The sequence below is a fragment of the Oncorhynchus tshawytscha genome, unplaced genomic scaffold (assembly GCF_018296145.1).
Source record: "Oncorhynchus tshawytscha isolate Ot180627B unplaced genomic scaffold, Otsh_v2.0 Un_contig_7396_pilon_pilon, whole genome shotgun sequence".
NCBI lineage: Eukaryota > Metazoa > Chordata > Actinopteri > Salmoniformes > Salmonidae > Oncorhynchus > Oncorhynchus tshawytscha.
Genome location: NW_024609249.1, coordinates 75,001 through 97,072, shown reverse-complemented (window position 1 = coordinate 97,072; position 22,072 = coordinate 75,001). Strand labels below are relative to the sequence as shown.

At 40.1% G+C, this 22,072-nt stretch overlaps 1 protein-coding gene across 1 annotated transcript in view; it reads right to left on the bottom strand.

Moving 5' to 3' along the window:
• Nucleotides 1–22,072, bottom strand: part of LOC112241423 (receptor-type tyrosine-protein phosphatase beta) — a 79,904-nt gene that overhangs the window by 20,423 nt on the left and 37,409 nt on the right. Inside the window, exons 14-15 of the mRNA XM_042314625.1 lie at nt 15,237–15,512; nt 12,875–13,156 (exon numbers count right to left, since the gene is read on the bottom strand). Coding sequence (XP_042170559.1) covers nt 12,875–13,156; nt 15,237–15,512 — 558 coding nt within the window. The remainder of the gene's footprint in view (nt 1–12,874; nt 13,157–15,236; nt 15,513–22,072) is intronic.

The window sequence follows — 22,072 nt, the reverse complement described above, 5'->3', positions numbered from 1 at the left end:
AACCTCTAACCCTGGTAATATGACTGGTAAATAGAATGAATAGAACCTGTAACCCTGGTAATATGACTGGTAAATAGAATGAATAGAACCTGTAACCCTGGTAAATAGAATGAATAGAACCTCTAACCCTGGTAATATGACTGGTAAATAGAATGAATAGAACCTCTAACCCTGGTAATATGACTGGTAAATAGAATGAATAGAACCTCTAACCCTGGTAATATGACTGGTAAATAGAATGAATAGAACCTCTAACCCTGGTAATATGACTGGTAAATAGAATGAATAAAACCTGTTACCCTGGTAAATAGAATGAATAATAGAACCTCTAACCCTGGTAATATGACTGGTAAAGAGAATGAATAGAACCTGTAACCCTGGTAATATGACTGGTAAATAGAATGAATATAACCTCTAACCCTGGTAATATGACTGGTAAAGAGAATGAATAGAACCTGTAACCCTGGTAATATGGCTGGTAAATAGAATGAATAGAACCTCTAACCCTGGTAAATATAATGAATAGAACCTCTAACCCTGGTAAATAGAATGAATAGAACTTCTAACCATGGTAATATGACTGGTAAAGAGAATGAATAGAACCTGTAACCCTGGTAATATGGCTGGTAAATAGAACCTCTAACCCTGGTAAATAGAATGAATAGAACCTCTAACCCTGGTAAATAGAATGAATAGAACCTCTAACCCTGGTAATATGACTGGTAAATAGAATGAATAGAACCTCTAACCCTGGTAATATGACTGGTAAATAGAATGAATAGAACCTCTAACCCTGGTAATATGACTGGTAAATAGAATGAATAGAACCTGTAACCCTGGTAAATAGAATGAATAGAACCTCTAACCCTGGTAAATAGAATGAATAGAACCTCTAACCCTGGTAATATGACTGGTAAATAGAATGAATAGAACCTGTAACCCTGGTAAATAGAATGAATAGAACCTCTAACCCTGGTAATATGACTGGTAAATAGAATGAATAGAACCTGTAACCCTGGTCATATGACTGGTAAATAGAATGAATAGAACCTGTAACCCTGGTAAATAGAATGAATAGAACCTCTAACCGAGGTAATATGACTGGGAAACAGAATGAATAGAACCTGTAACCCTGGTAATATGACTGGTAAATAGAATGAATAGAACCTCTAACCCTGGTAATATGACTGGTAAATAGAATGAATAGAACCTCTAACCCTGGTAATATGACTGGTAAATAGAATGAATAGAACCTCTAACCCTGGTAATATGACTGGTAAATAGAATGAATAGAACCTCTAACCCTGGTAATATGACTGGTAAATAGAATGAATAGAACCTCTAACCCTGGTAATATGACTGGTAAATAGAATGAATAGAACCTCTAACCCTGGTAATATGACTGGTAAATGAATGAATAGAACTCTAACCCTGGTAAATAGAATGAATATAACCTCTAACCCTGGTAATATGACTGGTAAATAGAATGAATAGAACCTCTAACCCTGGTAAATAGAATGAATAGAACCTGTAACCCTGGTAATATGACTGGTAAATAGAATGAATATAACCTCTAACCCTGGTAATATGACTGGTAAATAGAATGAATAGAACCTCTAACCCTGGTAAATAGAATGAATATAACCTCTAACCCTGGTAATATGACTGGTAAAGAGAATGAATAGAACCTGTAACCCTGGTAATATGACTGGTAAATAGAATGAATAGAACCTCTAACCCTGGTAATATGACTGGTAAATAGAATGAATAGAACCTGTAACCCTGGTAATATGACTGGTAAATAGAATGAATAGAACCTCTAACCCTGGTAAATAGAATGAATAGAACCTCTAACCCTGGTAAATAGAATGAATAGAACCTGTAACCCTGGTAATATGACTGGTAAATAGAATGAATATAACCTCTAACCCTGGTAATATGAATGGTAAATAGAATGAATAGAACCTGTAACCCTGGTAATATGACTGGTAAATAGAATGAATAGAACCTCTAACCCTGGTAAATAGAATGAATAGAACCTCTAACCCTGGTAATATGACTGGTAAAGAGAATGAATAGAACCTGTAACCCTGGTAATATGACTGGTAAATAGAATGAATAGAACCTGTAACCCTGGTAATATGACTGGTAAATAGAATGAATAGAACCTCTAACCCTGGTAAATAGAATGAATAGAACCTCTAACCCTGGTAATATGACTGGTAAAGAGAATGAATAGAACCTCTAACCCTGGTAATATGACTGGTAAATAGAATGAATAGAACCTGTAACCCTGGTAATATGGCTGGTAAAGAGAATGAATAGAACCTGTAACCCTGGTAATATGACTGGTAAATAGAATGAATAGAACCTCTAACCCTGGTAATATGACTGGTAAAGAGAATGAATAGAACCTGTAACCCTGGTAATATGGCTGGTAAATAGAATGAATAGAACCTCTAACCCTGGTAAATAGAATGAATAGAACCTCTAACCCTGGTAAATAGAATGAATAGAACTTCTAACCCTGGTAATATGACTGGTAAAGAGAATGAATAGAACCTGTAACCCTGGTAATATGGCTGGTAAATAGAACCTCTAACCCTGGTAAATAGAATGAATAGAACCTCTAACCCTGGTAAATAGAATGAATAGAACCTGTAACCCTGGTAATATGACTGGTAAATAGAATGAATAGAACCTCTAACCCTGGTAAATAGAATGAATAGAACCTCTAACCCTGGTAAATAGAATGAATAGAACCTCTAACCCTGGTAAATAGAATGAATAGAACCTCTAACCCTGGTAATATGACTGGTAAATAGAATGAATAGAACCTCTAACCCTGGTAATATGACTGGTAAATAGAATGAATAGAACCTCTAACCCTGGTCATATGACTGGTAAATAGAATGAATAGAACCTCTAACCCTGGTAATATGACTGGTAAATAGAATGAATAGAACCTGTAACCCTGGTAAATAGAATGAATGAGAACCTCTAACCCTGGTAAATAGAATGAATGAGAACCTCTAACCCTGGTAATATGACTGGTAAATAGAATGAATAGAACCTCTAACCCTGGTAATATGACTGGTAAATAGAACCTGACTGGTAAATAGAATGAATAGAACCTCTAACCCTGGTAATATGACTGGTAAATAGAATGAATAGAACCTGTAACCCTGGTAATATGACTGGTAAATAGAATGAATAGAACCTCTAACCCTGGTAAATGAATGAATAATAACCTCTAACCCTGGTAATATGACTGGTAAATAGAATGAATAGAACCTGTAACCCTGGTAATATGACTGGTAAATAGAATGAATAGAACCTCTAACCCTGGTAATATGACTGGTAAATAGAATGAATAGAACCTCTAACCCTGGTAAATAGAATGAATAGAACCTGTAACCCTGGTAAATAGAATGAATAGAACCTGTAACCCTGGTAAATAGAATGAATAGAACCTCTAACCCTGGTAATATGACTGGTAAATAGAATGAATAGAACCTCTAACCCTGGTAATATGACTGGTAAATAGAATGAACAGAACCTCTAACCCTGGTAATATGACTGGTAAATAGTGAATATAACCTGTAACCCTGGTAAATAGAATGAATGGAACCTCTAACCCTGGTCATATGACTGGTAAATAGAATGAATGGAACCTCTAACCCTGGTAATATGACTGGTAAATAGAATGAATAGAACCTCTAACCCTGGTACATAGAATGAATAGAACCTCTAACCCTGGTAATATGACTGGTAAATAGAATGAATAGAACCTCTAACCCTGGTAATATGACTGGTAAATAGAATGAATAGAACCTCTAACCCTGGTAATATGACTGGTAAATAGAATGAATAGAACCTCTAACCCTGGTAAATAGAATGAATAGAACCTGGGTAAATAGAATGAATAGAACCTGAATAACCCTGGTAATATGACTGGTAAATAGAATGAATAGAACCTGTAACCCTGGTAAATAGAATGAATAGAACCTGTAACCCTGGTAATATGACTGGTAAATAGAATGAATAGAACCTGTAACCCTGGTAATATGACTGGTAAATAGAATGAATAGAACCTGTAACCCTGGTAAATAGAATGAATAGAACCTCTAACCCTGGTAATATGACTGGTAAATAGAATGAATAGAACCTCTAACCCTGGTAATATGACTGGTAAATAGAATGAATAGAACCTCTAACCCTGGTAATATGACTGGTAAATAGAATGAATAGAACCTCTAACCCTGGTAATATGACTGGTAAATAGAATGAATAGAACCTCTAACCCTGGTAATATGACTGAAATAGAATGAATAGAACCTCTAACCCTGGTAAATAGAATGAATAGAACCTCTAACCCTGGTAATATGACTGGTAAATAGAATGAATAGAACCTCTAACCCTGGTAAATGACTGAATGAATAGAACCTCTAACCCTGGTAATATGACTGGTAAATAGAATGAATAGAACCTCTAACCCTGGTAATATGAATGAATAGAACTGGTAAATAGAATGAATAGAACCTGTAACCCTGGTAATATGACTGGTAAATAGAATGAATAGAACCTCTAACCCTGGTAAATAGAATGAATAGAACCTCTAACCCTGGTAATATGACTGGTAAATAGAATGAATAGAACCTCTAACCCTGGTAAATAGAATGAATATAACCTCTAACCCTGGTAATATGACTGGTAAAGAGAATGAATAGAACCTGTAACCCTGGTAATATGACTGGTAAATAGAATGAATAGAACCTGTAACCCTGGTAATATGACTGGTAAATAGAATGAATAGAACCTCTAACCCTGGTAATATGACTGGTAAATAGAATGAGTAGAACCTCTAACCCTGGTAAATAGAATGAATAGAACCTCTAACCCTGGTAAATAGAATGAATAGAACCTGTAACCCTGGTAATATGACTGGTAAATAGAATGAATATAACCTCTAACCCTGGTAATATGAATGGTAAATAGAATGAATAGAACCTGTAACCCTGGTAATATGACTGGTAAATAGAATGAATAGAACCTCTAACCCTGGTAAATAGAATGAATATAACCTCTAACCCTGGTAATATGACTGGTAAAGAGAATGAATAGAACCTGTAACCCTGGTAATATGACTGGTAAATAGAATGAATAGAACCTGTAACCCTGGTAATATGACTGGTAAATAGAATGAATAGAACCTCTAACCCTGGTAAATAGAATGAATAGAACCTCTAACCCTGGTAATATGACTGGTAAATAGAATGAATAGAACCTGTAACCCTGGTAATATGACTGGTAAATAGAATGAATAGAACCTGTAACCCTGGTAATATGACTGGTAAATAGAATGAATAGAACCTGTAACCCTGGTAATATGACTGGTAAATAGAATGAATAGAACCTCTAACCCTGGTAATATGACTGGTAAATAGAATGAATAGAACCTGTAACCCTGGTAATATGACTGGTAAATAGAATGAATAGAACCTCTAACCCTGGTAAATAGAATGAATAGAACCTCTAACCCTGGTAAATAGAATGAATAGAACCTCTAACCCTGGTAATATGACTGGTAAATAGAATGAATAGAACCTGTAACCCTGGTAATATGGCTGGTAAATAGAACCTCTAACCCTGGTAAATAGAATGAATAGAACCTCTAACCCTGGTAAATAGAATGAATAGAACCTGTAACCCTGGTAATATGACTGGTAAATAGAATGAATAGAACCTCTAACCCTGGTAAATAGAATGAATAGAACCTCTAACCCTGGTAAATAGAATGAATAGAACCTCTAACCCTGGTAAATATGACTGAAATAGAATGAATAGAACCTCTAACCCTGGTAATATGACTGGTAAATAGAATGAATAGAACCTCTAACCCTGGTAATATGACTGGTAAATAGAATGAATAGAACCTGAACCCTGGTAATATGACTGGTAAATAGAATGAATAGAACCTCTAACCCTGGTAATATGACTGGTAAACAGAATGAAACCTCTAACCCTGAATAAACCTGGTAACCCTGGTAAATAGAATGAATAGAACCTCTAACCCTGGTAAATAGAATGAATAGAACCTCTAACCCTGGTAATATGACTGGTAAATAGAATGAATAGAACCTGTAACCCTGGTAATATGACTGGTAAATAGAACCTCTAACCCTGGTAAATAGAATGAATAGAACCTCTAACCCTGGTAATATGACTGGTAAATAGAATGAATAGAACCTGTAACCCTGGTAATATGACTGGTAAATAGAATGAATAGAACCTCTAGCCCTGGTAAATAGAATGAATAGAACCTGTAACCCTGGTAATATGACTGGTAAATAGAATGAATAGAACCTGTAACCCTGGTAATATGACTGGTAAATAGAATGAATAGAACCTCTAACCCTGGTAATATGACTGGTAAATAGAATGAATAGAACCTGTAACCCTGGTAAATAGAATGAATAGAACCTGTAACCCTGGTAAATAGAATGAATAGAACCTGTAACCCCGGTAAATAGAATGAATAGAACCTGTAACCCTGGTAATATGACTGGTAAATAGAATGAATAGAACCTCTAACCCTGGTAATATGACTGGTAAATAGAATGAATAGAACCTGTAACCCTGGTAATATGACATACAAACAGAATGAATAGAACCTGTAACCCTGGTAATATGACTGGTAAATAGAATGAATAGAACCTCTAACCCTGGTAATATGACTGGTAAACAGAATGAATAGAACCTCTAACCCTGGTAATATGACTGGTAAACAGAATGAATAGAACCTCTAACCCTGGTATATAGAATGAATAGAACCTCTAACCCTGGTAATATGACTGGTAAATAGAATGAATAGAACCTCTAACCCTGGTAATATGACTGGTAAATAGAATGAATAGAACCTCTAACCCTGGTAATATGACTGGTAAAAATGAATAGAACCTGTAACCCTGGTAAATGACTGAATGAATAGAACCTCTAACCCTGGTAATATGACTGGTAAATAGAATGAATAACCTGAAACCCTGGTAATATGACTGGTAAATAGAATGAATAGAACCTAGAACCTGTAACCCTGGTAAATAGAATGAATAGAACCTGGTAATATGACTGGTAAATAGAATGAATAGAACCTGAAACCCTGATAATATGACTGGTAAATAGAATGAATAGAACCTGTAACCCTGGTAAATAAAATGAATAGAACCTCTAACCCTGGTAATATGACTGGTAAATAGAATGAATAGAACCTCTAACCCTGGTAATAAGACTGGTAAATAGAATGAATAGAACCTGAAACCCTGGTAATAAGACTGGTAAATAGAATGAATAGAACCTGAAACCCTGGTAATATGACTGGTAAATAGAATGAATAGAACCTCTAACCCTGGTAATATGACTGGTAAATAGAATGAATAGAACCTCTAACCCTGGTAAATAGAATGAATAGAACCTGTAACCCTGGTAATATGACTGGTAAATAGAATGAATAGAACCTCTAACCCTGGTAATAAAAATAGAATGAATAGAACCTCTAACCCTGGTAAATAGAATGAATAGAACCTGGTAATAGAATGAAAATAGAACCTGAATAGACCCTGGTAATATGACTGGTAAATAGAATGAATAGAACCTCTAACCCTGGTAATATGACTGGTAAATAGAATGAATGAATAGAACCTAACCCTGGTAATATGACTGGTAAATAGAATGAATAGAACCTGGTAAATAGAATGAATAGAACCTGTAACCCTGGTAATATGACTGGTAAATAGAATGAATAGAACCTCTAACCCTGGTAATATGACTGGTAAATAGAATGAATAGAACCTCTAACCCTGGTAAATACTGGTAAATGAATAGAACCTGTAACCCTGGTAATATGACTGGTAAATAGAATGAATAGAACCTCTAACCCTGGTAATATGACTGGTAAATAGAATGAATAGAACCTGTAACCCTGGTAATATGACTGGTAAATAGAATGAATAGAACCTCTAACCCTGGTAAATAGAATGAATAGAACCTGTAACCCTGGTAATATGACTGGTAAATAGAATGAATAGAACCTCTCACCCTGACAACTTGACTGGTAAACTCGCATTGGCTGCCTGGCATTGTGATGCAATACATGGTAGAATATTCATTCAAATGATCCTAACTGACGTGCTCATGCAATAGAAGGTGTTTTTGTAATGTCAGTTGAGTTGAATCAACAAAACAAATCCCATATCATACTTCCTGCTTTGCTCCTATGGGTACAATCGCAATAGCTGCCAATCCAGCCATCATGCCATAATTGACTTGATGCACCTTCTGTCCAGTCTATTTCCATGGCAGCACATGCAGACAGGAGAGGAGGAGAACATGACTTCCTAAAAGCTGTCATCAAGGAAAAGGGTGCTTACTTGGAAGAATCTAAAATCTCAAATATATTTGTATTTGTTTTACACTATTTTGGTTACTACATGATTCCATATGTGTTATTTCATAGTTTTGATGTCTTCACTATTATTCTACAATGTAGAAAATAGTCCAAATAAAATAAATACCCTGGAATGAGTAGGTGTGTCCAAACTTCTGACTGGTAGTGTATATATTTATTTTTGCTATTCTAACATTTTTTACTGTGACTGCAGTCATTTGGCTGATCAGTTCCTGTCACCCAAAATGCCATGACTGTCACAGTCATTACTACCGTCTCCTACACATGAAGTATGACAAATTCTCACCACCCTCCTTTTTTTCTTCAGCCAAGTGTTTACAGTTTAAAGAAAAATGGCGATGTCCAAGACTAACTATACCCACATATACCCACACATAACTATACCCACATATACCCACACATAACTATACCCACATATACCCACACACAACTATACCCACATATACCCACACATAACTATACCCACATATACCCACACATAACTATACCCACACATACCCACACATAACTATACCCACATATACCCACACATAACTATACCCACATATACCCACACATAACTATACCCACATATACCCACACATAACTATACCCACATATACCCACACATAACTATACCCATATACCCATATACCCATATACCCACACATAACTATACCCACATATACCCACACATAACTATACCCACATATACCCACACATAACTATACCCACATATACCCACACATAACTATACCCACATATACCCACACATAACTATACCCACATATACCCACACATATATACCCACATATACCCACACATAACTATACCCACATATACCCACACATAACTATACCCACATATACCCACACATAACTATACCCATATACCCACACATAACTATACCCACATATACCCACACATAACTATACCCACATATACCCACATAACTATACCCACACCCACACATAACTATACCCACATATACCCACACATAACTATACCCACATATACCCACACATAACTATACCCACATATACCCACACATAACTATACCCACATATACCCACACATAACTATACCCACATATACCCACACATAACTATACCCACATATACCCACACATAACTATACCCACATATACCCACACATAACTATACCCACATATACCCACACATAACTATACCCACATATACCCACACATAACTATACCCACATATACCCACACATAACTATACCCACATATACCCACACATAACTATACCCACATATACCCACACATAACTATACCCACATATACCCACACGTAACTATACCCACATATACCCACACACAACTATACCCACATAAAATGGTTATGATAAATCTAAACTTAATAATCCTCTACAGGATCGGTGTGCCCCCCTGGGGACGGTTGAGCTAACGTACAGTAGGCTAATGCGATTAGCATGAGGTTGTAAATAACAAGAACATTTCTCAGGACATAGACATATCTGATATGGGCAGAAAGCTTAAATTCTTGTTAATCTAACTGCACTGTCCAATTTGCAGTAGCTATTACAGTGAAATAATGCCATGCTATTATTTGAGGAGACTTGCACAGTTATGAACTTGAACATGTATTAATTAACCAATTAGGCACCTTTGGGCAGTCTTGATACAAAATGTTGAACACAAATGCAATGGTTCATTGGATCAGTCTAAAACTTTGCACATACACTGCTGACATCTAGTGGCTAAAATCTAAATTATGGGTGGGCTGGAATAATACATTATGTCCTTTCTCTTGCATTTCAAAGATGATGGTTAAAATAAAAAAAATAAAAAAAATGTATTTGTATTCTATTTGACCTGATCTAATGTGTTATATTCTCCTGCATTCATTTCACTTTTACACAAACTTCAAAGTGTTTCCTTTCAAATGGTATCAAAAAAATGCATATCCTTGCTTCAGGTCCTGAGCTACAGGTAGTTAGATTTGGGTATGTCATTTTAGGTGAAAATGGAAAGAAATTGTCCGATGTTTGAAAAGCCTGGGGCAGGGTAATATTTGCCATACCATTAAGCAGTTATTCCCTTTATATTGAAATGGAAAGTGATAAGAGTCTAAGGGTTGTCATGAGCCAGATGCTGAAGGAAGATTAATATCCCAGACCAGAGGGGGAAAACGTAATGTTCCCCAAATGGGACCCTATTCCCTACGTAGTGCATTACTTTTGACCTGACTCCCGTATGGGCAGTGGTAAAACTAGTGCACCAAAATAATGTGTAGGGTGCAATTTGGGACATAAGAATTTATGAGAATAGAGAAGAACTCATTTGCAACTTTAAGTTACACTACGAGTCAGGCAGAGGCAGGTTCTCCATCAATATGTGTGTGTACATCCATGTATGTGTGTGTGTGTGTTCATCCATGTATGTGTGTGTGTGTGTGTTCATCTATGTGTGTGTGTGTGTGTGTTCATCCATGTATGTGTGTGTGTGTGTTCATCTATGTGTGTGTGTGTACATCTATGTGTGTGTGTGTGTGTGTGTGTGTGTTCATCTATGTGTGTGTGTGTGTGTGTGTGTGTACATCTATGTGTGTGTGTTTGAATGTATGATTGATTGAGCAAAGCTTAGGCTATTAAGAGCAGCACTGTCACTGAGAGGACGGTTGACGATGAAACCATTCATTATCTAGATGTCCTGTTGAACCTCTTCATCAACCAATACCATTCATTATCTAGATGTCCTGTTGATCCTCTTCATCAACCAATACCATTCATTATCTAGATGTCCTGTTGATCCTCTTCATCAACCAATACCATTCATTATCTAGATGTCCTGTTGATCCTCTTCATCAACCAATACCATTCATTATCTAGATGTCCTGTTGATCCTCTTCATCAACCAATACCATTCATTATCTAGTTGTCCTGTTGAACCTCTTCATCAACCAATACCATTCATTATCTAGATGTCCTGTTGAACCTCTTCATCAACCAATACCATTCATTATCTAGATGTCCTGTTGAACCTCTTCATCAACCAATACCATTCATTATCTAGTTGTCCTGTTGAACCTCTTCATCAACCAATACCATTCATTATCTAGATGTCCTGTTGATCCTCTTCATCAACCAATACCATTCATTATCTAGATGTCCTGTTGATCCTCTTCATCAACCAATACCATTCATTATCTAGATGTGTGTGTGTGTGTGTGTGTGTGTGTGTGTGTGTAAAATAGGACAGGATGCAGAACCCAGAAGCCCTTTTAGAATCTCTCTCAGTTCCGGACCTTGATTCTATATTCTGTTTGACCTCATCCCACTCCAAACCATCTCCTCCCCAGAGAGCCAAGCTCAACGTGGGATTTAAATAAGTAACTTCAAACAACTAACTTCAAACAACCAGTTCAGATCCCCAACCCCCCAAGGTTCTGCCAGTTCTGAATCCCCAGTTAACCCACTGTTCCTAGACCAGTTAACCCACTGTTCCTAGACCAGTTAACCCACTGTTCCTAGACCAGTTAACCCACTGTTCCTAGACCAGTGTTCAGTTAACCCACTGTTCCTAGACCAGTTAACCCACTGTTCCTACCAGAACCAGTTAACCTTAACCCACTGTTCCTAGACCAGTCAACCCACTGTTCCTAGACCAGTTCAACCCACTGTTCCTAGACCAGTTAACCCACTGTTCCTAGACCAGTTAACCCACTGTTCCTAGACCAGTTAACCTAACTGTTCCTAGACCAGTTAACCCACTGTTCCTAGACCAGTTAACCCACTGTTCCTAGACCAGTTAACCCACTGTTCCTAGACCAGTTAACCCACTGTTCCTAGACCAGTTAACCCCCACTGTTCCTAGACCAGTTAACCCACTGTTCCTAGACCAGTTAACCCACTGTTCCTAGACCAGTTAACCCACTGTTCCTAGACAAGTTAACCTACTGTTCCTAGACCAGTTAACCCACTGTTCCTAGACCAGTTAACCCACTGTTCCTAGACCAGTTAACCTACTGTTCCTAGACCAGTTAATCCACTGTTCCTAGACCAGTTAACCCACTAGGCTGTCATTGTAAATAATAATTTGTTCTTAACTGACTTGCCTAGTTAAATAAAGGTAAAATACATTTTTTAAAATTTCACCTGTGTGCACGGGTCTCTTTCCCTTGATCAGTTGTGTGCTTCCCTCTAGTGGCTGATGTTGGAAGTACTTCCCACCAATCAGGTATGAATTGTTTTCATGGAAGTCTACCAGTCCAATAAATACTATAACCCTAACCATGAATAACACAGTTTAAATTCCAACATAAATACTATAACTCTAACCATGAATAACACAATTTAAACCCCAACATAAATACTATAACTCTAACCATGAATAACTTAGTTTAAATCCCAACAGTAAATCAAATATCCCTCTCTCATAGGCTCCACCTACTTGTTCTGAGGCTCCTCTGGATTGGCTGGCTGTTGGCGATAGGCCCGCCATTGGCTCCTCCCCCACTGACAGTGCGGATGGTGAAGTTGTACAGTCGTCCCGGGAACATCCCATCCAGGATGCGGCTGGTTGGCTGAGGCGCTGTGATTGACAGGGCATCTCTGGGAGCCCATTGGAGGTCAAAGGTGTCGTAGTCACCAGTGGCGGGACCATCCCAGGTCAGTTCTACAGAGCTGTTACCACTGATGTCCCTGAAGGATACCATGGAGGGAGGCTCTGGGTCTGAGGGGGAAAACACAGACAGATACAGGCTTTACTGCAAGTACACAAAACACAGACAGAAACAGGCTTTACTGCAAGTAACACAAAACACAGACAGAAACAGGCTTTACTGCAAGTAACACAAAACACAGACAGAAACAGGCTTTACTGCAAGTAACACAAAACACAGACAGAAACAGGCTTTACTGCAAGTAACACAAAACACAGACAGAAACAGGCTTTACTGCAAGTAACACAAAACACAGACAGAAACAGGCTTTACTGCAAGTAACACAAAACACAGACAGAAACAGGCTTTACTGCAAGTAACAATATTTTGAATAAGTTGAACTTGTTCTGTGTGTTAATTTTCTCTGTCATTTGAACTCTGGATACATGGACCCAGAGTGCAGAGTATTCTCTAAGGTAGTACTAGTCAATATAGTTGTTAAGTAGCATGGATACATGGACCCAGAGTGCAGAGTATTCTCTAAGGTAGTACTAGTCAATATAGTTGTTAAGTAGCATGGATACATGGACCCAGAGTGCAGAGTATTCTCTAAGGTAGTACTAGTCAATATAGTTGTTAAGTAGCATGGATACATGGACCCAGAGTGCAGAGTATTCTCTAAGGTAGTACTAGTCAATATAGTTGTTAAGTAGCATGGATACATGGACCCAGAGTGCAGAGTATTCTCTAACTAAGGTAGTACTAGTCAATATAGTTGTTAAGTAGCATGGATACATGGACCCAGAGTGCAGAGTATTCTCTAACTAAGGTAGTACTAGTCAATATAGTTGTTAAGTAGCATGGATACATGGACCCAGAGTGCAGAGTATTCTCTAACTAAGGTAGTACTAGTCAATATAGTTGTTAAGTAGCATGGATACATGGACCCAGAGTGCAGAGTATTCTCTAACTAAGGTAGTACTAGTCAATATAGTTGTTAAGTAGCATGGATACATGGACCCAGAGTGCAGAGTATTCTCTAAGGTAGTACTAGTCAATATAGTTGTTAAGTAGCATGGATACATGGACCCAGAGTGCAGAGTATTCTCTAAGGTAGTACTAGTCAATATAGTTGTTAAGTAGCATGGATACATGGACCCAGAGTGCAGAGTATTCTCTAAGGTAGTACTAGTCAATATAGTTGTTAAGTAGCATGGATACATGGACCCAGAGTGCAGAGTATTCTCTGACTAAGGTAGTACTAGTCAATATAGTTGTTAAGTAGCATGGATACATGGACCCAGAGTGCAGAGTATTCTCTGAAAGGTAGTACTAGTCAATATAGTATGGATACATGGACCCAGAGTCAATATTCTCTGAGGTAGTACTAGTCAATATAGTTGTTAGCATGGATACATGGACCCAGAGTGCAGAGTATTCTCTAAGGTAGTACTATATAGTTGTTAAGTAGCATGGATACATGGACCCAGAGTGCAGAGTATTCTCTAAGGTAGTACTAGTCAATATAGTTGTTAAGTAGCATGGATACATGGACCCAGAGTGCAGAGTATTCTCTAACTAAGGTAGTACTAGTCAATATAGTTGTTAAGTAGCATGGATACATGGACCCAGAGTGCAGAGTATTCTCTAACTAAGGTAGTACTAGTCAATATAGTTGTTAAGTAGCATGGATACATGGTCCCAGAGTGCAGAGTATTCTCTAACTAAGGTAGTACTAGTCAATATAGTTGTTAAGTAGCATGGATACATGGTCCCAGAGTGCAGAGTATTCTCTGACTAAGGTAGTACTAGTCAATATAGTTGTTAAGTAGCATGGATACATGGACCCAGAGTGCAGAGTATTCTCTAACTAAGGTAGTACTAGTCAATATAGTTGTTAAGTAGCATGGATACATGGACCCAGAGTGCAGAGTATTCTCTAACTAAGGTAGTACTAGTCAATATAGTTGTTAAGTAGCATGGATACATGGACCCAGAGTGCAGAGTATTCTCTAACTAAGGTAGTACTAGTCAATATAGTTGTTAAGTAGAATGGATGCATTTTATAACAACTATCATCCCTGGCATCATTGGATCATTATAAATGAATATGAGTTTCAGACAGAGACAGAGAGAGGGTTGTGTACTGACCCGTCCTTCCCTTTGCAGACACAGCATTAGTCAGCTCTCCACTGTGTGTGACCACCTCAGCCCGGTACACACGGCCAGGTACCAGTCCCTGGAACAGGTGTTCTCTCTGCTCCATGCCCAGCTCCTGGGCGGCCAGGGTAGTGGTTGAGCCCTCCAGGCCACCGTACAGGACCACTTGGTACCCACTCCACTCCCCTGCCCCAGGCAGCCAGCTGATGGAGAGACGGTCAGTACGCTTACCACCCTGGACGTGGAGAGAGCGCACTGGGGCTGGGACTGGGGGGGAGAAGAGGGTAGAGAGGGTTATTTGGGGGTGAGGGATGGAAGAGAGAAAATGGATGTTCTGGGGGATGGTTAAGGGGATGGGGAGAAGAGAGAGAAAAGGGGGTTGGGAGAGGAGAGAGAGAAAAGGGGGTAGGGGGAGAAGAGAGAGAAAAGGGGTTGGGGGAGGAGAGAGAGAAAAGGGGGTTGGGGGAGGAGAGTGGGAACAGGAGTTTGGGGGAGAAGAGAGAGAACGGGTTTGGGGTTTTGGGGGAGAAGAGAGAGAACAGGGGTTTGGGGGAGGGGAGAAGAGAGAGAACAGGGGTTTGGGGGAGAAGAGAGAGAACAGGGGTTTTGGGGGAGAAGAGAGAGAACAGGGGTTTGGGGGAGAGAGAGAGAGAACAGGGTTTTGGGGGAAGAGAGAGAACAAGGTTTTGGGGGTGAAGAGAGAGAACAGGGTTTTGGGGGAGAGAGAGATTTGGGGAGAGAGAACAGTTTTTTTGGGGAAAGAGAGAACAGGGGTTTGGGGGAGAGAGAGGGGTTTGGGGGAGAAGAGAGAGAACAGGGGTTTGGGGGAGAAGAGAGAACAGGGGTTTGGGGGAGAAGAGAGAGAACAGGGGTTTGGGGGAAGAGAGAGAACAGAGAAGGGAGAAGAGAGAACAGGGGTTTGGGGGAGAAGAGAGAGAACAGGGGTTTGGGGGAGAAGAGAGAGAACAGGGGTTTGGGGGAGAAGAGAGAAACAGGGGTTTGGGGGAGAAGAGAGAGAACAGGGGTTTGGGGGAAAGAGAGAGAACAGGGGTTTGGGGGAAAGAGAGAAGAGAACAGGGGTTTGGGGGAGAAGAGAGAGAACAGGGGTTTGGGGGAAAGAGAGAGAACAGGGGTTTGGGGGAGAAGAGAGAGAACAGGGGTTTGGGGGAGAAGAGAGAACAGGGGTTTGGGGAGAAGAGAGAGAACAGGGGTTTGGGGGAGAAGAGAGAGAACAGGGTTTTGGGGAGAAGAGAGAACAGGGTTTTGGGGGAGAAGAGAGAGAACAGGGGTTTGGGGGAGAAGAGAGAGAACAGGGGTTTGGGGGAAGAGAGAGAGAACAGGGTGATAGAGTCAGTTCATGCTCTGTTGTATTATCAAGAGGAAAGGCAGAGATTCTGAACAGCGTTGTGTATCTGGCCTGTAGATCCACCTGGACATCTAACATTCATCTGATCAGAGAAGTTCCTCATCATGTTTAATCACTCAAATATCTGCCAGACCAATGACGTTCTAATCTCTCCTGGGTCGACTACGTGACACAAATGGCATCTGAACAAATTACGTGAGTTTTTACTTCTGGGTTGTCGAGATGAATGAAGTAAAAATGATAAGAAGTGAGCTCAGAGGTCAGGCTGTGGAAAAGTCACAGTCATTCACATATAAAATCCCATGGGGAGAAAAGTCATTTTGACATTCACATTATTGACAAAAGAAAAAGATCACCAAGCAGGGAATGTAATGACATTAAGGCAGTGATTTCCCCAGACTGTCTCCCACCTCAAAGACCACAAACTGCTTTACATCCATCAACACATTACACTGATAAATGAGCCCCTTCTGCAGAGCAGTATGGGAATATTCACATCAGAGTTTTAATAACAGTCTCAGGCCCAACAAAGAGCTACCACACATCATCTCTGCAATAAGAAAACAAATACAACCAACTGACTAGTGGCGAGTTTCCACTGACGATTTACTCCCGTGTTTTAGCCAAAAGACTCTGACTTTTCTGTTTCTATCTACAGCAGGACCCGGCACCGTGTCTCACTGGGACATGGCTCCTGTTCTCTCTTGGGTCTAATGCCAGGCCGCTGGTACCTTTCATCTGGTACATACAGCGCATTCGGATAGTATTCAGACCCCTTGACCTTTTTCCACATTTTGTTACGTTACAGCCTTGTTCTAAAATGAATTAAATAAAAATGATTCTCGTCAATCTACACGCAATACACCATAATGACAAAGCAAAAACAGGTTTTAAATTTTTTTAGCAAATTTATATATTTTTTAAAATCTGAAATACCTTATTTATGTAAGTATTCAGATCCTTTTTCTTTGAGACTGGAAATTGAGATCAGGTGCATCTTGTTCCCATTGATCATCCTTGAGATGTTTCTACAACTTGATTTGGAAAGGCACACACCTGTCTATATAAGGTCCCACAGTTGACAGAGCATGTCAGAGCAAAAACCAAGCCATGAGGCCGAAGAAATTGTCCGGGAAGTGGAGGTGACCAAGAAACCGAAGGTCACTCTCACAGAGCTCCCGAGTTCCTCTGTGGAGATAGGAGAAACTTTCAGAAGGACAACCAACCCTGCAGCTCTCCACCGATCAGGCCTTTAGGGTAGAGTGGTCAGACGGAAGCCACTCATCAGTAAAAGGCACATGACAGCCTGCTTGGAGTTTGCCAAAAGACACCTAAAGACTCTCAGACCATGAGAAACAAGACTCTCAGGCTGATGAAACCAAGATTGAACACTTTGGCCTGGATGCCAAGCGTCACGTCTGGAGGAAACCTGGCACCCTCCCTACGGTGAAGCATAGTGGTGGCAGCATCATACTGTGAGGATGTTTTTCAGTGGCAGGGACTGGGAGACTCGTCAGGATCAAGGCAAAGATGAATGGAGCAAAGTACAGAGAGATCCTTGATGAAAACCAGCTCCAGAATGCTCAGGACAGACTGCGGCGAAGGTTCACCTTCCAACAGGACAACGACCCTAAGCACATAGCCAAGAAAACTCAGGAGTGGCTTCGGGATAAGACTGTGGACTTGAACACCTTCTCACAAAGCAACTATCTAAATGATGCAGAGGTTGTTGATTCTGCTCAACACCAAGTCTTTTTTTGTGTCACAGTCCTGATGGAAAAAACAATATCACCAGAGACACATTAACATAAACCACTGTCTCAGTGGGAAAAACCCCAAGGCATTACAATCATTTGCATTTAGATTGTAATAATGACAGCGGCGCTGTGAAAGAAAAGATTGTCATTGACAGACAGACGCACCACTTCAGATGCTGTGGGGTGTTACCCTGTCTGACACTTCTGGTTTTTAGAATGACTTGTAAGTTCATCTAAAGTTGTAGCAGACATGTGGCTTGTTAGGCACAATATATGTTGAGAAAACCTTGGCCCATAAAAAAAATGTGCAGCAATTAGCTTTCACATTCATCTGGATGAATGTGGTGTTTCTTTTGAGGACAACACAGAGTCAAGGAGGAAATGTGATCCCTAAAGTTCCTACATTCAGAATGAATTTCAGCATCGTACACATACACTAAACGATTCATGCAAACTAAATGAATGTGTCACATGTCCATCAAAAGAAACAGGTATTGTTTGACACATTATAGATTGAATTGATAATAAAGTAAATAAAGGATCATTTATGTACAATGCTATTTTACAGTAAACAAATTAACAACAGACTTTCAGCACACTTATAGAGAAGGACTTTCAACGAGTGCAGCACTTACACAAATTACTGAGAAATTGATGATAAAAAGATTGTGGGGGCTTTTTTGTTAGACTTCAGTGCAACTTTTGACATTATCGATCATAGTTTGCTGATGGACAAACATATGTGTTATGGCTTTACACCCCCTGCTATATTGTGGATAAAAAGTTACCCGTCTAATAAAACACAGAGGGTGTTCTTTAATGGAAGCCTCTCCAATAAAATCCAGGTAAAATCAGGAATTCCCCAGGGCAGCTGTCTAGGCCCTTTACTTTTTTCAATCTTTACTAATGACATGCCTCCGTCTTTGAGTAAAGCCAAAGTGTCTATGTATGCGGATGACTCAACACTATACATGTCAGCTACTACAGCGACTGAAATGACTGCAACTCTTAACAAAGAGCTGCAGTTAGTTTCAGAATGGGTGGCAAGGAATAAGTCAGTCCTAAATATTTCAAAAACTAAAAGCTATGTATTTGGGACAAATCATTCACTAAACCCTTAACCTCAACTAAATCTTGTAATGAATCATGGGGAAATTGAGCAAGTTGAGGAGACTAAACTGCTTGGAGTAACCCTGGACTGTAAAACTGTCATGGTCAAAACATATTGATACAACAAATCACATTTTTGCTAAGATGGGGAGAAGTCTGTCAATAATAAAGCGCTGCTCTGCCTTCTTAACAACACTATCAACAAGGCAGGTCCAACAGGCCCTGGTTTTATCGCACCTGGACTACTGTTCAGTCGTGTGGTCAGGTGCCACAAAGAGGGATTTAGGAAAATTGCAATTGGCTCAGATCAGGGCAGCACGGCTGCCACTTGGATCTATACAGAGAACTAAAATGAATAATATGCATGTAAAGCTCTCCTGGCTCAAAGTGGAGGAGAGATTGACTTCATGTTGAATGCACCTAGCTGTCTGTTTAATCTACTGGCACACAGCTCAGACACCCCACAAACATGCCACCAGAGGTCTCTTCACAGTCCCCAAGTCCAGAACAGACTATGGCATAGGCACAGTACTACATAGAGCCCTGACTACATGGAACTCTATTCCACAGTACTACATAGAGCCATGACTACATGGAACTCTATTCCACAGTACTACATAGAGCCATGACTACATGGAACTCTATTCCACAGTACTACATGGAGCAACAAACCGCCCTTGCTGTCTCTGCCTGGCCGGTTCCACTCTTTCCACTGGGATTCTCTGCCTCTAACCCTGTTACAGGGGCTGAGTCACTGGCTTACTGGGGCTCTCTCATGCCGTCCCTGGAAGGGGTGCGTCACCTGAGTGGGTTGATTCACTGATGTGGTCATCCTGTCTGGGTTGGCGCCCCCCCCTTGGGTTGTGCCATGGCGGAGGTCTTTGTGGGCTATACTCAGCCTTGTCTCAGGATGGTAAGTTGGTGGTTGAAGATATCGCTCTAGTGGTGTGGGGGCTGTGCTTTGGCAAAGTGGGTTGGGATATATCCTTCCTGTTTGGCCCTGTCCGGGGGTGTCCTCGGATGGGGCCACAGTGTCTCCTGACCCCTCCTGTCTCAGCCTCCAGTATTTATGCTGCAGTAGTTTATGTGTCGGGGGGCTAGGGTCAGTTTGTTATATCTGGAGTACTTCTCCTGTCCTATTCGGTGTCCTGTGTGAATCTAAGTGTGCGTTCTCTAATTCTCTCCTTCTGTCTTTCTTTCTCTCTCTCGGAGGACCTGAGCCCTAGGACCATGCCCCAGGACTACCTGACATGATGACTCCTTGCTGTCCCCAGTCCACCTGGCCGTGCTGCTGCTCCAGTTTCAACTGTTCTGCCTTATTATTATTCGACCATGCTGGTCATTTATGAACATTTGAACATCTTGGCCATGTTCTGTTATAATCTCCACCCGGCACAGCCAGAAGAGGACTGGCCACCCACATAGCCTGGATCCTCTCTAGGTTTCTTCCTAGGTTTTGGCCTTTCTAGGGAGTTTTTCCTAGCCACCGTGCTTCTACACCTGCATTGCTTGCTGTTTGGGGTTTTAGGCTGGGTTTCAGTACAGCACTTTGAGATATCAGCTGATGTACAAAGGGCTATATAAATAAATTTGATTTGATTTGATTTGATTCACATAGAGCCATGACTACATGGAACTCTATTCCACAGTACCACATAGAGCCATGACTACATGGAACTCTATTCCACAGTACTACATAGAGTCATGACTACATGGAACTCTATTCCACAGTAGTACATAGAGCCATGACTAGATGGAACTCTATTTCACAGTACTACATAGAGCCATGACTACATGGAACTCTATTCCACAGTACTACATAGAGCCCTGACTACATGGAACTCTATTCCACAGTACTACATAGAGCCCTGACTACATGGAACTCTATTCCACAGTACTACATAGAGCCATGACTACATGGAACTCTATTCCACTGTACTACATAGAGCCATGACTACATGGAACTCTATTCCACAGTAGTACATAGAGCCATGACTACATGGAACTCTATTCCACAGTACTACATAGAGCCATGACTACATGGAACTCTATTCCACAGTACTACATAGAGCCCTGACTACATGAAACTCTATTCCACAGTACTACATAGAGCCCTGACTACATGGAACTCTATTCCACGTCAAGTAACTGATGCAAGCAGTGAAATTAGATTATTTTTTAACTAATAAAAAATACACCTTATGGAAGAGGGGGTACTGTGAAGAGACACACAGGCACAGACATGTGCATACAAACACACAATAACATATGCACTATATACACACATACACATGGATTTTGGGTTGTAGATATGTGGTAGTAGAGTAGGGGCCTGAGGGCACACACTTAGTGTGTTGTAGATATGTGGTAGTAGAGTATGGGCCTGAGGGCACACACTTAGTGTGTTGTAGATATGTGGTAGTAGAGTAGGGGCCTGAGGGCACACACTTAGTGTGTTGTAGATATGTGGTAGTAGAGTAGGGGCCTGAGGGCACACACTTAGTGTGTTGTAGATATGTGGTAGTAGAGTAGGGGCCTGAGGGCACACACTTAGTGTGTTGTAGATATGTGGTAGTAGAGTAGTGGCCTGAGGG